The sequence below is a fragment of the Morone saxatilis genome, unplaced genomic scaffold, assembly GCF_004916995.1.
Source record: "Morone saxatilis isolate NCDOM2014 unplaced genomic scaffold, NCSU_SB_2.0 Contig11, whole genome shotgun sequence".
NCBI lineage: Eukaryota > Metazoa > Chordata > Actinopteri > Moronidae > Morone > Morone saxatilis.
The window spans coordinates 13,708,786-13,724,174 of NW_023339663.1; the positions used below are offsets into that span (position 1 = coordinate 13,708,786).

The 15,389-nt window shown below is 40.4% G+C and overlaps 1 protein-coding gene across 2 annotated transcripts in view; it reads right to left on the minus strand.

Annotated features, from left to right (window-relative positions):
- Positions 1-5,963: 5,963 nt before the first annotated feature.
- sbf2 (SET binding factor 2) overlaps positions 5,964-15,389 on the minus strand; it is an 85,489-nt gene continuing 76,063 nt past the window's right edge. For both annotated transcript variants that reach the window (XM_035682562.1, XM_035682561.1), the window contains 9 exons: positions 12,084-12,269; positions 10,885-11,011; positions 10,349-10,476; positions 8,816-9,040; positions 8,621-8,728; positions 8,290-8,480; positions 7,193-7,280; positions 6,971-7,102; positions 5,964-6,062 (listed from right to left, as the gene is read on the minus strand). In XM_035682562.1, the coding sequence (XP_035538455.1) occupies positions 5,964-6,062; positions 6,971-7,102; positions 7,193-7,280; positions 8,290-8,480; positions 8,621-8,728; positions 8,816-9,040; positions 10,349-10,476; positions 10,885-11,011; positions 12,084-12,269 (1,284 nt within the window). The remainder of the gene's footprint in view (positions 6,063-6,970; positions 7,103-7,192; positions 7,281-8,289; positions 8,481-8,620; positions 8,729-8,815; positions 9,041-10,348; positions 10,477-10,884; positions 11,012-12,083; positions 12,270-15,389) is intronic.

Consider the following 15,389-nt stretch of genomic DNA (forward strand, 5'->3'; position numbering starts at 1 on the left):
CAAAACCAACAGTATGTTAGTTAATCTCTAAACAAAAAACAAACACCCCCAAAAAGAAATTTGTTCCTAAGTGTCTAAAGCAGTTGGATATTGTTGTTTTTAGCAGTTGTTTAATTTCATATTAAAAAAAAATAATTGCTGAGAGATGCACCAATCTGATTTGGTCCAGTGTGTAACATTTATCTAATGAGAGAAATTAAATCTAATATTCATAACTCAGTTTTCATTAGTGTATAATCACCTGAAAATAATAATCATTGTGTTTCTGTCACCTTAGAATGAGCCAATCATATCAAGAGTCATGTTTCTACAGTAGCCCAGAAGACAAACACTGGCTCTAGATAGGGGTGTCTGCAATTTTTGTGCCCTTTTCCAGACACAGTGTTTTCTCCTTTGTGCTTGGAAGGTGAGGGTGAAGCGAGCGAGTTGCAATATGCAACTACATCGCTAAATTCCACCTAATCCTACAGACTTGTCCTTTAAATACACTTTTTTTTTGTCAATGTCATTATAAAATGTAGTGTTTTTCGCTAATTCATTCAGTTACAGCGGGCTTTCAAATCTGTGCCATAGAACTCCCGCCTTCATGTTACTACTAAATATGATTCCGATAAGTTGCTTGCAGTGTGGTCCACGGATTTTAAATAAAAGACAGCACTGGTAACAGATGGTACTTGGCATTGGCAAATACTGAGCTGAGGTATCGGAATCAGTATCAGGTTGAATCGTTGCAGTTACCTGGCTGTTTGTCTCACAGGTCTGTATGTGTTGTACAATATGACTTCATTGTTCCAGTAACCTAATACCGAAGATGAATCACGCTTGATGCACGTGACGTGCAGCAGCAAGGCCTCAGTTTTGCCGCGTCTCTGTCAAAACAAATCAGTTAGTGCAACAAAGGACCACTGTTTTCGCACGTACACTTCACCTTTGTCTTCCCCACCCTCATGTTTCAGTGAAAAAGAGACAACACTGCAGGAACATTGGAACTGGGTGTAACTATCAGTTGTGGGTGCTTGTTTGTCTCGTGTCTGCCAGCCAGCCCGCACAATGAATAAGAGGTCTATAAAACCTCACCAACCACCTTAATTTGTCCTTCGAGAGAGGAGCTGGAAGGAAAAGAGACAGTTCATCTTGAGTTCAGAGTTGTCAGAGCAGGAGATGAGATAAGAGCGGGCATTCATACACTGATCTAACAGTCAGCAACATACAGATCTCTTTATACCGGTTGTTTACTGATAAGATCACATATAGAGACAGATTGCCCAAATCTCTGAGCTAATACTGTAACCAGGAATGAGTTTAACAACCAAAACAGATCATGTAATCGACATAGCTTCTCCTTTTATGGAGGTTTTTGTTCATATGATTTACAGTTATTTAATTGGTGCACCAAGACAACACATGACACAATACAGAAATATTCAAAAAGATTAGAATAAACAGCTGATTACTGATATAATTGTCACTTGGCTTGTTAGTCTGGTGTATGATCAATAGATTTACTGTTCTTCCTTCTATAAGAGATATTTATATCCCAGAATCTGAGAAAAATGTGGTGTCTTTTTTTCTATTCTCAGAATTGGGAGTTTCTAATCTCCGTGGTTAAATTGCACAAGCCTTCGGCATTCCAAAAATAAGGATATCTCTAGCTGTCTTACCCTCGCACCCTTGTGACCGAAAAGTACTCTTATGCCCGTAACCAATTCATATGATTCCTGTCCAAAATATCCTCATCGAAACTGATTTGAAACAGGAACATTTTTTGGGATTGTCTGCTGGTGAAAAAATGTTTGGCAGTTGGCTGTTTTCTGGGTTAGATGACTTCCTACAGTGACCTCACAGCCCTGAGCATTTCACATGGTTGAATGGACTCTGGGTTTAGCTGCGCAGAGAAACTGTGGGTCACTTACATTGGCAAGTGAAAAACATCAGGGCCTCAGAGAAACAACTCTAAGTGGACCAAGGAAACAGCACAAGCTTTAGGAACCCCCACTACTATCCCTTAAAGCTATAAATCAAATGTGTAATTTTGCTTTTCTACTCATGGATGAGCGGGTGGTGTCCGGATAAGATCATCTGGAGCTCAGTTGATTCATGCATTTGATAATTTCCCAACTAGACGTGCTGCAGGCAGCTGACATCATCCTGATTTCTAGGGTGGGACTGGATAATGTGTGTCGAGCCAGTGAGATCAACGTTTTTTTGAGTTGCTGCGATGAATTCTGGAGCAGGTGCCCGCTGACGGGGGGCCACAGGGGCAGAGGCAGAAGGGCCCCCAGCAGCAGTGAATCGGCTCTCACATTGCCTACATTGCAGAGGCACCCAGGAAATGGAAACTGCAACACAGCCCGCATTCATTGCAACCGCAGGGCTACATGGATAATGGGATTTGGAGGACCAATAAAATAAATCAGTATCATCTGTCAGTGGAGTATTTTTGGGGCCCGTGGAAAGGCCAATCAGCTCATTTTTCAAGCTGTTTTTCTTGTACAAGAAGCATTTACTGCAGCTGTGACTGTACATGAAGAGTACGGGATCCAAAACCATCAGATACGTGCAATCTTGACTTTATGGACTGCTTTTCATTTGTCTTTTTATGTGAGAGCAGCACGCTTCCAGCCAACCAAGACTAATCACACTGAATGCAGGAAAACATTTAGCCAAGTTACACAAGATCACAATTACTGCATTTTAAAACACTGCTGTTCTGAGGGATAATGGCTGCTTTCATCAGAAATTCGTCTTTAACTTCAGAGAAAGAAATTTGCAGCGGCAGAAATGTAACTCATGTCATGGTTATGCAACACCAAGGATCTTTCATCCCCCTTAAATACAACTCACATGAACCTGGTACGATCCAGTCAGAGGACTGAGCTACATGAAATCAATAACTGAATAAAATGGCTGTCGAGTAAAACTGAGGAGGAAATGATTCCTGTCATGCCATTCCACACAATCCTGGTGGATATCTTCCGCTTCATCCCTCTCTTCGTGGGCAGAGGTCCTAATCTCCGTACCCAAAGCGAGAGGCTAAATATGGAGAAGACTGCCAGAGGCTCTGCCCAGATGTTGGCCTGCTGCAGCTCTGCACCTGCTGCCAGTACAAGCCAGCTGGGAGATCATACTGAGGGACAAACACCCAACACCTCCCTCCCCGAAAAAAAGCCCCCCTCTGCTCTTCTTCTGACCTACAGCTTCCTCTCAGAGACAAACCTTCCTGGGACCACAGGAGTCCCGTTCAGAGCCGCCAAGCAGGCGCCACAGAGCCTGAGCTGGGGCTCTTGCCCAGTCCCATATTCATTGCTGGCAAGTGAGACACCCATCATCATCCTCTCCAGGCCCTGTTGTTGGCTCCAAATAAAAAAACATGAGTTGCAGCGGTGTCTGATTACCTTTCATTGAGAGAAAATCTTTAATAAAGACGATGTGTTCATGGGAGGCCAGAAAAACGTGGCAATTACAAATGGTCTAAGTTTTCTTCCTGTATCTTATGACCCATTTTATAAAAGGAGCCCACAGCCATGCCAGTGGCTCTGAGAGGGTGTATTCTGGCACAACAGGGCTTTGTGCTCAATGCTAATGTCAGCATGCTAATTTACCCAAGATAACAATGCTTAGTTTATCTTGTTACCATGCTAATATTTAACATATATAAACACAAAATATAGCTGAAGCTGATGGTAAGTTCATGGTTCCAAAGTATTGGACAAATGTGGACATTATGACAGCACCAGATGAAATGTTAAGGGATCACTGAATGAACAGGAATCAGGGGCAGATGTAGAGATATATTCAGAGGGTGGCCAGAGGGTGGCATGGAGCCTTTATGCTGATTTAACAAACAATCACACATATCAATCTCAGTATCCAAACATTACATTATTGTGGTACATTAGTGAAGCATTTAATAGAAATATCTAAAGGTGGCATTAGAAATCAATATTCTTTTATTTCAAAATCTTCAGACATTTTTCCAAACACATCTTTTTTCATTAAACTTAAAATGTGCCCATAACAGATCATTACATCACAATTTACATTTTCCAATTTAACGTTATTAAATTAATGTAATTAAAGTTCATTCTCGAACCCCTCTTTATCTGCCCAACAGGAATGTCTGTACTAAGTTTTATAGCAAAATAAGCATTTCGTACAACAAATGAACTTGTGTTACAGTTTTTCCTAAGTTGTTAACATTTTATGAATATGTAGACTACGGAAAACAGGAAGTCGTTTTTTTTTTCCTCAGCCAACAGAAGATGGCGGGAAGAAGCAGCGCTGCACGATGTTACCGCATTTCAATTAAGCAACTTAAATTTATACAGTTTCAACAGTATCCTTCCAGGAGAAAATGAACAATTTCTCAAACAAAAGCTTGGTTTTGCAGAATAATTAATAGGTGATTAATTATGAATTGGCCTACAAAATGCGAAGTCACTTGTAGGATGCTTAAATGCAAAATACATATAACACTATTATTGACTTCCTTTACTTTTCACACTTAAATACATTTTGTTGATAATACTTCTGTACGTGTGTCTTTACTTTGTGTGTTCCTACTTTTACTAAAGAATCTGAATATTTTTTAATACCTTGACATTCACTCAAACAAGAACACAAGCAACGGGTAGTTTCAAGTATGTTTGGTTTATTTCCAAAAAAATTAGTGTCACCACAAAACATGGTACAAAGATACAGTAACAAAAAAAGAAGAAGCTCTTTGACATCTTTGAATAGTTTCAATTGCGTTTTTTTTTTTTTTTTTAATAGTGAAACTGTATAGGTTGCATGAACAGAACACAGACGAGCATCTCTGAAAAAACCACAATGTCCTACATGATATATTCATTTACTTCTTTAAAAGCCCTTAAAAGACACAGAGCCTGCCTGGACAATCTGAACAACAAAAACACGAGTCTCCATTTCATTTTCAGAACAATGTTTCATCACAAACAGGGAACAGGCCACTCAGGTTTTTGCACCAGCAACGAACGATACATAAAAAAAAAAAAGACTTGTTGGTCACATTAGAATTAAGGTTAGAAAAGTATACTTATGTTCAGTACATACAGTATATAAAATGAAATGTCACAGGTATTTACAGAAAAACATGAAGCCACCACACTTTACACACAGTTACAATTTTAATAAAAAAAATAATTTACATTACATCAGACAAATGTGTTATCCAGAAGTCAACAAACATTCAAGAAAATAGAGAAAACATCACTTATTTAAATAGAAAAAAATGTCAGGTAAATCTTTTGAACTCACTGTGCAAATTCTTTTCATTTAGTCTGTCTTGAGGAAACGTATGTACATTGTAAAGTAATGCCTTTAGCCTCGCTGTCTGCATCTGTTAGAAAAATCTATATTTCATAAGGAGTGCATACTTTAGAGCTAAGTGCAAACAAATTGCTTTCTCGTGTTGTGCATTAAAATCTCTGAGTTTTTGGCGGTTCATACGTTTCTTTAAGCAGCAATAACCGTTCCTCGTAGTAAAATATCTGATAGAAATTCTTTTATAGGCTATTTTCTTTTCTTTTTTTTCTTTTCTAAGTCTAAAATTGAACCCACAGTTTGAATGGCCAGTGATATTGCTTTTGATCTATTTACAGCTTAAGTAGGATAACTGTTCCTTGGTAGAGCAGTCCCCTAGAACATCAGCTTATCTTCACTTCATCCCTGTTGGAGGCACGGAGGAGGAAGCTGACAGCAGAGACGAGTGTGTTCGACTCAAACCGAAGCAGAGTGACGGCAGCCTGACCAGCTGCTAAGTAACAGGCAGAGAGGTGGATGGGCAGTATTCATCCTCCGCTACCAGGCACTTTGTTCACTGTGGTCCCCGAATTTAAGACACCTGAGTCGAGCGGTTGCCACGTCTCTGCTCTCAGCCACCTGATGCTACCTCTAATGTTCACGATGTTGATCTCAGTGTTCAGGCTCGGAGGGTTCCCAGCTCAGGCGTCAGAGATGCAGTTCTGGATCTTGTCTATCCACAGCTGGGCGCTGGGTGCGTCTGAAGCGCAGAAGTTGTAGACTCGCTTGCTGGTCTTCAGCTAGAGAAGGGTGTCAGACAACAAGGATTAAATGGGGACCAAAGGGATGGAACAGACTTGAATGTGCAACCCAATTAACACTGACAGAAAGGTGCAGATGTGTACTGGCTTACACACAACTCTGCTCTTTGATGTGACAAATGAACTTGTTAACAGGGTTGAATTGGACCAAAAAAGGTGCCAGTACCCTAATTTACACTAACCATCACACTCCTCCAGTCTAAACCTAACCAACCAAACCAACGAAAGCAATAAACACAAGACAATCAGAGCCAGAAGAGGATCTTAGTGGAATGTCGGTGGGGAAAAAACAAAAAATCAAGCGCTACGCAGATGTTTAGGGGTGCGTACCTAGACTCAGCAGGAGGTGGCTATACGCTGTGTGCTGGTACTCAGTACCTGTGAGTACTGGCCCATTTCAGGCATTATACGCTGTGTATTTATAATTGATAAACAGCTATATAAACATACAATAAATTGTATATAATCCTGTTGTATAAAGTTTTTCTTGTTAGGTCACTTCTCCGCCGCAGTCTGTGAAGCAGAAGGAAGCTATGGTTTCTCTTCTGGTAATAAACAACATTCAAAAAAATTCACATGGCAAAAATAATGTCAATAAAATACTGCAGGTAGTGATTTAAGAAAGTAGAGTACAACCACAAATATAAGTCACATCCACGTGAGTTGCAAATGTGTTTCCAATGTGTTTGTAAAACAGAGAAATCAATGTCAAAATAACTCTTAATAATGCTGGAAATGTGGCTGCTGAGAAACAGATGCTCCGCTTCTGGAGACAGTTTCACCAAATCTGCAACGTGCAAGCTGTGTTTTGTAACTGGGATAATTTCCCTCTCACTTATTTTGTAGGAACAACAATCCTATGTAAAACGTGACACTCGTGTACTCACATCAAAGAAAGCCTTTTCACTGATGTGCTTTGGAGCTCCGATAGTCGGGGCAGCGATCATGACAGACTCCACCTCTGCCAGATCGATGTGACCTCTGCAGTTTGTGTCCTCGCCGGTGTCATAGTACCTCAGCTGTGAAGACATGAACGTTAACCTGCAGCCTGTCAACTTAGGCGAGGGTGTCAGTGTTTCTTAAACATTAGTTTGATGCAACTTGCTCACCTGGTGTTTTGTAATGTCCAATACAAACCAGCGAGGTTTCCAGCCTTTCAGCAGCGCTCCACGTTTATACAGGATCCCCTCGTAAGACCTAAAAAAGTAAATCCAAGAGCATTTAGACTGGATGTCTTTGTATCTTTTGGATTACAAATGATGGTGTACAGCTTATTATTTTTTGATACATTATTCCTGTTCGTAACGTTAAGTGGTTGCTTATCTCAGCATTTGTTCCAGAAAAAGCAGGCGACACACTGGACAACACAAAGCTTGACTCGCTGGTTTCTCCATATGTACAAACTGCAGCACTGTTTGTACATTGTGTTCCCATATGAGGCCAAAACTGGGTAGCTGTAATACTGTGTAAAAGTACAGACCAGAATTTTCGCCTTTTTTTCTCTCAAGGGTCTCTTATAGAGATTTCACCTCTCATATTTCAACATCCTCAAAGCTGGAAGCCATTTACATCCAAAATACCGTGTTCAAACGATCAGCCTCAACCCGTCAACAACCTGTCAAGAAGCTTCAGCACAAATCTTTACTACAAAGACTAAAGTAGTGCAAAATATCTAAGTTTTTAGAAGCAATGATACAGATGTATTGCAGAAGAGTGAAAGTGTGAAGCTTGCAAACATCTGATTGAATTATTTTATAGTAAATGTAGAGAATTAGATGATTTACGGATTATATTTCATCCAAATACAATAAAATATATATAAACACAATGGTGCATACGTGTAAGATTGTTCAGTGTTTCTGACCCACTTCATCTGTTAAGACTTTTGTCTGTCAAAACATTATTTGGAAAGTGAAACGTGAAGAGGACATAGAAGTAAAAAAAATAATTCACATAAAAGTACATTTTAATGATTGTTTGTCCAACTCAGAGGAAAATATTCAGATATTAGAGCCAAGGGACTGTACTTTAACCACGCAGTAATTGTAAAATTACACACCCAGAGTTTAACAGAGTACAGACAATCCTCACAAACATGACACACAGCATACCACAGCTCTGACTCATCTTCAAAAACTGGACAGCAGTTTTCAGTGAGTCAAATGTGGACTTATTTGTTACGGGATACAGGAAGTTCACGACCCACCTGTTCTCCTCGCTCTTGGGGGTGAACTGGTTGTAAAGTGTTGCAGCGCGGCGGTTGATCCCGTTGGCCGTGGTGTTGCTGCGGTCTTCGCCCAGCCCGCTGTCTGGCAGGTGCAGCATGGAGCGCCGCTGGAAGGCCTGAAGGCCGGACGTGGGAATGAGGCCTGACAGCGACACCGACTGTTTACGGAGCTGCAAACACATGAGATAATAAAGTATGAGTGGGAAAAAATACACACACATTTTTACAGTTTTACACAATTAAACAACTGCGATTTGAAGTATATGAGTATTCCTGGTATTTGTGTCAACATGATTCTTCTAACACGCACATTTCCTTCTTGTGCGAGGTCTTCCTGAATGCTCATCCTGACTCTCTCTAGAGTTGTCTGCCATTTCTCAGGGGCCTGGTTCAGCTCACCCTCCAGCTTCTCGATATCCTGCATTCAAGGAGGATGACAAATGTGACACACGATACCAGAACAAACAGGATCAAACTTGAGATCAAGGTTTTGATAAACTCTTACAGCGAGGAGTTTGGTGATGGCATCCGGCTGAGCGCGGCTCACGCTGCTGTAACACGGCCACACGATCCTCCTCTTACTGTTGGAGAGGGTGTCTGCCTCCTCTGAGCTGTCCGACCTCACTGCCATCATCCTCCAGTCGTAACACGGCCCCGTGGACAGAGTCTCATCCGTGAAGAAGTCCCATTTATTCAGGCTGGGGATGCTGATAGAAGGCTTCAGGATCACCTAAAAAACAGGAATGTTTTAATGAGAATCAGATGTCATCTTATGTAAAATATTGTACTCCTCTCATTGATTTCTTGCTATGATATGACATTAGAGATCAACATAAAGCAAACAAGGCTGAAATTATCAACAGTGAACTTCTCTGTCAGAAAGCTGGAAGAACACAGAAGCATTCCTAAATTACCAGAAAACAAAATAACTGCAATCATGCAATAAAGAAACAACTCCCAAGACCAAACTTTATCTTCTGAGTTTGACATATTTCTTCAAATTTAATTTGGTCGTATATTAATTAAATAACACCCTTAGGATTCTTTACTGGAAAAATAGGAAATTTCTTATGAAATGCAGGTCAGGCACACTGGCTTTTTTATTTTTACTGCGATAAACATTTTATCTGTTTGACTTGTTTTTGATTAAATCACATTTTATTAATATTCTACACTCTGCAGTTATGTGTGCGGAGCTGTCAGCATCATTAGTGATTGTACAGCTGTACAGTCACACGCTGATGGTCGGTAGTGAAACAAGTACTCCATAGTATAGAAATAGTTAAAGTTATGCATTAAAAAGTTTAGAAGTATTAACAAAATATACTTAAAGCACCAAAACTAGAAATACTTATCAAGCAGAATGGTCCATTTCAGAATAATATATATTATATGATTGGATTATAATTATGATGCATTAGTGCATAAGCATCACTTTAATAGTAGTTAAATGGTAGTTAAATATTATATGATTTATATAATTTTATACAATTTGTGTAATTATGTATTTATTATAACTAAAGCTGAAAACAGAAAGAAGTAAAGGATTCCCCTTTACTTCTTTCTGTCTTCTGCCTATGAAAAGGAGTAGAAGTATAAGATGGCAAGATAAATACTACCTCAAAAGTACCCCAATATTGTAATTCAGTACATCAGTAAATGTACTTAATTATTTGTCAGTAATACCTGAAGTGAAAACATAAGTAGCAATCATAATTTAATATATTTAAGTTCACTTTGAAGTTGATTGTACAAGCTTTGGCTTGCCAGATGTGTTTTTAAAAAGTATCATATTAATAGTATACCTTAATAATGTAATTATGTTCATAATCACGGATTAAAGACTGGTTTCATATAATTAGTGTTCATTTTTAGCTTTTAATATCTGTAGGACAGCACAAGAGAAAGGTCAGCAGGCATTGATGAGTTCAAACAAACCACCACTCCCCATGTGGGAGCTGCACGAATCAGCATTAGCTGTTGGATGCACATGGAGCTTTGCTAAATGAAGGACAGACAGCCAGACAGAAAGACTCACTTCGCTCTCTGAGGGGCTGTACAGATAGTTGAGGAAGATGGGACTCCTCCTGTGCATCCTGTTGATGCACTCCCAGATACAGATGCCTCTGCGGGCCTGCTTATCACCTTTATCCTCAAACAACAAGCCTGCAAAAAAAACACAAGAGGAGAAGCTGCTGAGCACGTGGGCCAAACTCAGACTGTTTCAGCTGAACACTCAAGAAAGTTGTAATTCAATAAATATTTGGCTGGTTACAGGTGTTCATCAGTGGAGACCTGCACTTACTTTATTGTGTATCAACAAATCATCATTTATGTGTTGCATTTAGTTTTTCATATATATATTGATTTTGTTCCTTGCATGGACATTTTACAAGAAAAGGGAGAATTCATTTCACTTATCTGTAATGTTTCTTAATGTTAAAGTCATCTTTGTTAAAACGTGCCTGGTTATATGAAAGTAGCATGCAGGCCATTGTAATACAGCATTTCCTCAGTGTAAAAAGAGATATTAAAACAAAATCCCCCATGGTTTAAACTGTAAAGGACACTGACCATGTTCCAAGCGCTCATAGTCTGAGTCCAACAGGAAGTTCTTGAAGCGGTTAGAGATGTGATGATAGGCCAGGAACTTCAGATAATACTGATTAAACTCAAACTCCAGAGGATGTTGCTCCAAAATCTGCAAAGACATGAAAAGATGCATAAAGATAGTGAAGAGACAGAGAGGAAAGGTCAGAGTGTGTGTGACAGCTGGACTGTGTCCTCGCGTTGCGGCTTCACATCCCTCCAGTGCATAAATGACCAATTAGAAACAGGAAAGAACCTCTCCTCTCCTTGTGGGTGCAAAGGTCAGTGATATCATCACCGCCAGACACAATCCAGACTGAGCCAGCGGGACCGCAGCTCTATTGTTCCCATCCAGTGGTGTGAGGTGGCCAACGACAGAGAAGTGTTGAATATTTGAGGCCACCTGGGTCTATTGGCAAAAACAACAGCTGTTTTGGAGATGAGGCACTTCTATTTTCAGCTCTTGTCCGAATCCCTTCTCCCTCCCCCCGTTTATAGCTCTCCAGACCCCAGGACCCCTGCCAAACTGCCTTAGCTGCCAAGCCTACAGTTTCAAAAGACAAATGCATAAACTATGTGTTGATGTAAGTGTATGGGAGTGGGTCTGTGCGACCCCAGGGGACACATAGAAAAACCCACGACATTCTCTGCAGTTAGCATTTCAGAGCGGACACAGTTCTCTGGACCTCAGCTGTACGAGCTTCATTCATGACTCCACCCCCACCCCCCCACTTCCCCTCCCATCTGAAATCCTGAAGCACACCCAAACCTTCCAAGAGACTCTCAATCCCCAAAACTGCAATTTTCCACATGCAGCTCTCAACACGCACTGAAATGTGAAGGGATGCTGAAACACGCGAGCACAGACAGCTCAGCGCTGATCACTGGGTTCATGGACCATCTGGGCAGCAGCCTGCACACTCTCTGGTGCAATACACTGTCGAAATGACATGTACAGTTGTTAGGAAGTGCAAAACTAAACCAAATGTATAGATAATGACAGCTGAATTTTTCGCCTTCTTTGCTCTTTCGCCTGTACGTTTTTAGGAATGCCATGAGCTCATGAAGCCGGTATGGCTCTTGTTAAGTAATGGAGGCGAAGTGCAGAGAAGTCACGTAGCGAGGAGCCGAGAGGCTCGACTGTACGGAGCACCTGTGAGGATCAGTGGGGGTAAAAACGTCACCTGGTGCACACAGTCCAGGAACTGCAGGAAGATGGGTGTGAAGCCGCTGCCCTGGCTGCTGGGACTCAGGTTGCTCCGCTGGCTGAACTTGTGGCCGAAGGACAGCCACTCTTTTTCCAGCAGCACCTGGAAACCCTCCAGAGTCCGGTAGAAAGGATCGCTCAGCAGCTGCACCAAAGACACCACCTGCAGAGAGAAAACCAAAAGAACAACTCACAAATGTGCAACTCTAACAATTAACCATTAACAAGAACAAGTTGTATTCTGTAAACTAATAAAGTGGGTTTATGTGAAAATACCGTTCCTCAAGGAAAAGAGCGCTGGCTTGATATTGTTGGGGAAATGTATTTGATGGAAAGTCGACCCATGTTTACAGAATTAAAGAAAATATTTTTGACAGATTTTTTTTTAAGTTAATCTTAAAGTAAACTGTTTAAATATGGAGTAACCATACATATAACTGCACAAGTGTAAGCAAAACAATGATATGTATCTAGGATACTGGATTTTTGAGGAACAATACTAATATTAAAGAGCTTAAAACACTCATATATTGACATTCATTTTATGTAACATAAATATACATTCGTGAGTTTGTTATTAAATTACAAGTAACTCAAATAATAAGTTCCAAAAACCTTTTCCTGAAAAACTTTTTTTTATCAATCAACTCTACTACTAGAATAACAACTCTACTAGTTATTTACTTTTTCATTGTTTTTCCTTTCTTTCTTTTCCAATACAAACTTCCTGTATTACTTCCGGGATGAAACACTTTTTAATAAAAGGAATTCCGGCTTTTAGACGGTGCTAGTGGGGGGGAGGGATGATCGGGACGATCGGGACAAGACTGCAGGATGTGCTCTTTATCATAGATACACTCTGTAATAGAATTGTTGCAATCTGTTGCACAAATGTGTGTATATTTTGTTCATTTGTTTAAAATTCTATAAAAAATATTCTTGAAAAAAGTTATTAAATTGTGACAAAAATGTGCACTGAGCAGGAGATTTTACAGTTAACTGGACAAACTAACAGTGACTGTCTTTGGCATTCTGTTATGTTTCTTGTTAGTTACAGCATCTGCTAACATATATGCGGAAACATCTGTAATTATCAGATTTCTCTTGATATATTGGCCAAGTTAGTGGAAAAGTATTAGATCAACAACCCACTATGAATGCCACAGATCCCTCCTGAATATGATGCTTCTAAGTATGTCAAACTTACAGGGTTTCATCATCTCACCACTAAAGGAGGAGACGAGCAGCTATTTCACCACCACTGTGCAGAATCTTCTCAGTTTAATCACGCATGATTACAATTCTGAACACAACAATCTAATAATGACCCAACTTCTGACAGCACAACATTAAACTGATCATCTGCTGTCAATTAGATTTATATAACATTGTAGCAAAGTCTCCGGGCACACTTGAGCTCACTCCACACCAGTTGAGAACCACTTGTCTACACATGCAGTACGCTTGGCCTCCTTCCCTGCCCGTGTCTCCTCCAACACAAGTAATGAGCCCTGACGCGTGTGGAATGAGCGAGAATAACAGTTCATGGCTTCCCCATGGGGTTTAAAAGAACATCCAGCCCTGAGTGGTAGAGAAAACCCACTGCAACCCCCGGTACTGAAATAAAACCCTCAGATTATTGTGAGACTACAGCAGATTGAGGAGAAGAAGGGAAGGCATGAGAGGGGAAAGTGGAGGCAGACACTGAGGATGAGAAAGAGAAACAGAAAGAAAGCAAAGACGGTTCTGCATCCTGTCTGCTGGGTGTCTATGGTCCATGGACAGAGGAAGGAGAGCCAGAGCATATGGAGCCCATTTGCCTGTGCAGGTTGAGCAGAACCTGGCGTGATGGAGTCAGTGGCCCGTGGAGAGAGATGCTCCAGGCCGAACACGTGCCTGGCATAAGGGATCCACAAAGTGTGCTTTTAAACAGCAGCCCAGGGCTTTAAAAACCCTGTAAACACATTTGAAGGACACGCGCTTGCAACACAAACATGTGCATTTAAACAGGTCAACATGGAAAATATGAGCTCAGAGAGCAAACATGTGATGAAATGCAGCAAATGGATAACTGACAATTGATCAGGATCGAAAACTTTTTTTGTTTACGTGCCTTAAAATCAAAACCATAAACTTTCATGGATCAAATCAGCACAAATCAGTGACGTAATGATTCAACGCTTCAGACCCGTTGGTCATCTTTCTCTGTGTAATCGGGTCAACAGTGATTAGAAGATGAGATGGAAAAACAGGCGTGCCAGATTTGTGATTCACACATGGTCTGTGTCTGCGAAGAATCCTTAAAAATGTTGCCGTCAACACCAAAAAATCACATTGAATCTAGTATAAATTACTTGTTTCTGGTTTCAATCTCAACAAATGGCACCAGCTAATGACAATGAAGGGGCGGTGGGGCAGCGTTCCTCACAGTTTCACTACAGTTACACCAAACAGTTTATTGTCTATACTTACGTCTACATATAAAACGCTGATAATCAGAGATCTTTTTGGTTTTCATCTTTATTCGGCTTTTTATGTTGTTGGCCGGATTGTGTCTCTGCTCTGGTGAAGTGAAGATTAAGAGGGAATGAGGGTTGTTCTTGTGTGTTGGTGTTGTTGGTTTTTACATTAAAAAAACAATAAAAAAATAAAAAATGTTTAAAATTACTCATAATGAAAACGAGTGTTTTATGAACAGTCGACTATTCTCTGTCAGTAATTCATCTTTAACAAGTGATTTTTACAACTGCAGCTTGCACCCACAGGCAAGTTATGCTTTCATTAAAATGGAGCACAGGTTTTAAGCTTATTTTTGAAATTTTGGCAAAATACAAAGTGAAGCACAGCATGTGCCATCAGCTACATCTTAGCCAATAGTATATTCAAGGACAGGGCAGAAACCCATAATTAACTGCCAGTAACTCTTCGTGGCATTTCATGGCTGCTTCCAACTTAGGATGGTACTTTAGTTTTTTAATGTGTTTCTTTTGATCCATGTGTTCCCCGTGGTGTTTTTTTATCAACTGCTATGATTATAAACAGGGGAGTGAAATGTAACAAGGACCCCCATCTGGAAAAGTTGTGGTTACATACACCCCCCCCCNNNNCCCCCTTCTTGTTCATTTGTTTATGGGCTTTCCGGTGCAGTGGAGATATGCATGCCATACAGTGAGTGGCTGCATGACATGAATGATTTGTCTGCACTAGCCTCCATTCACACTTACAGTACCAAATTTTCATTTTGCCAGGTTTTCCACCCATAAAACCTTTTTTTTTTTTTTTT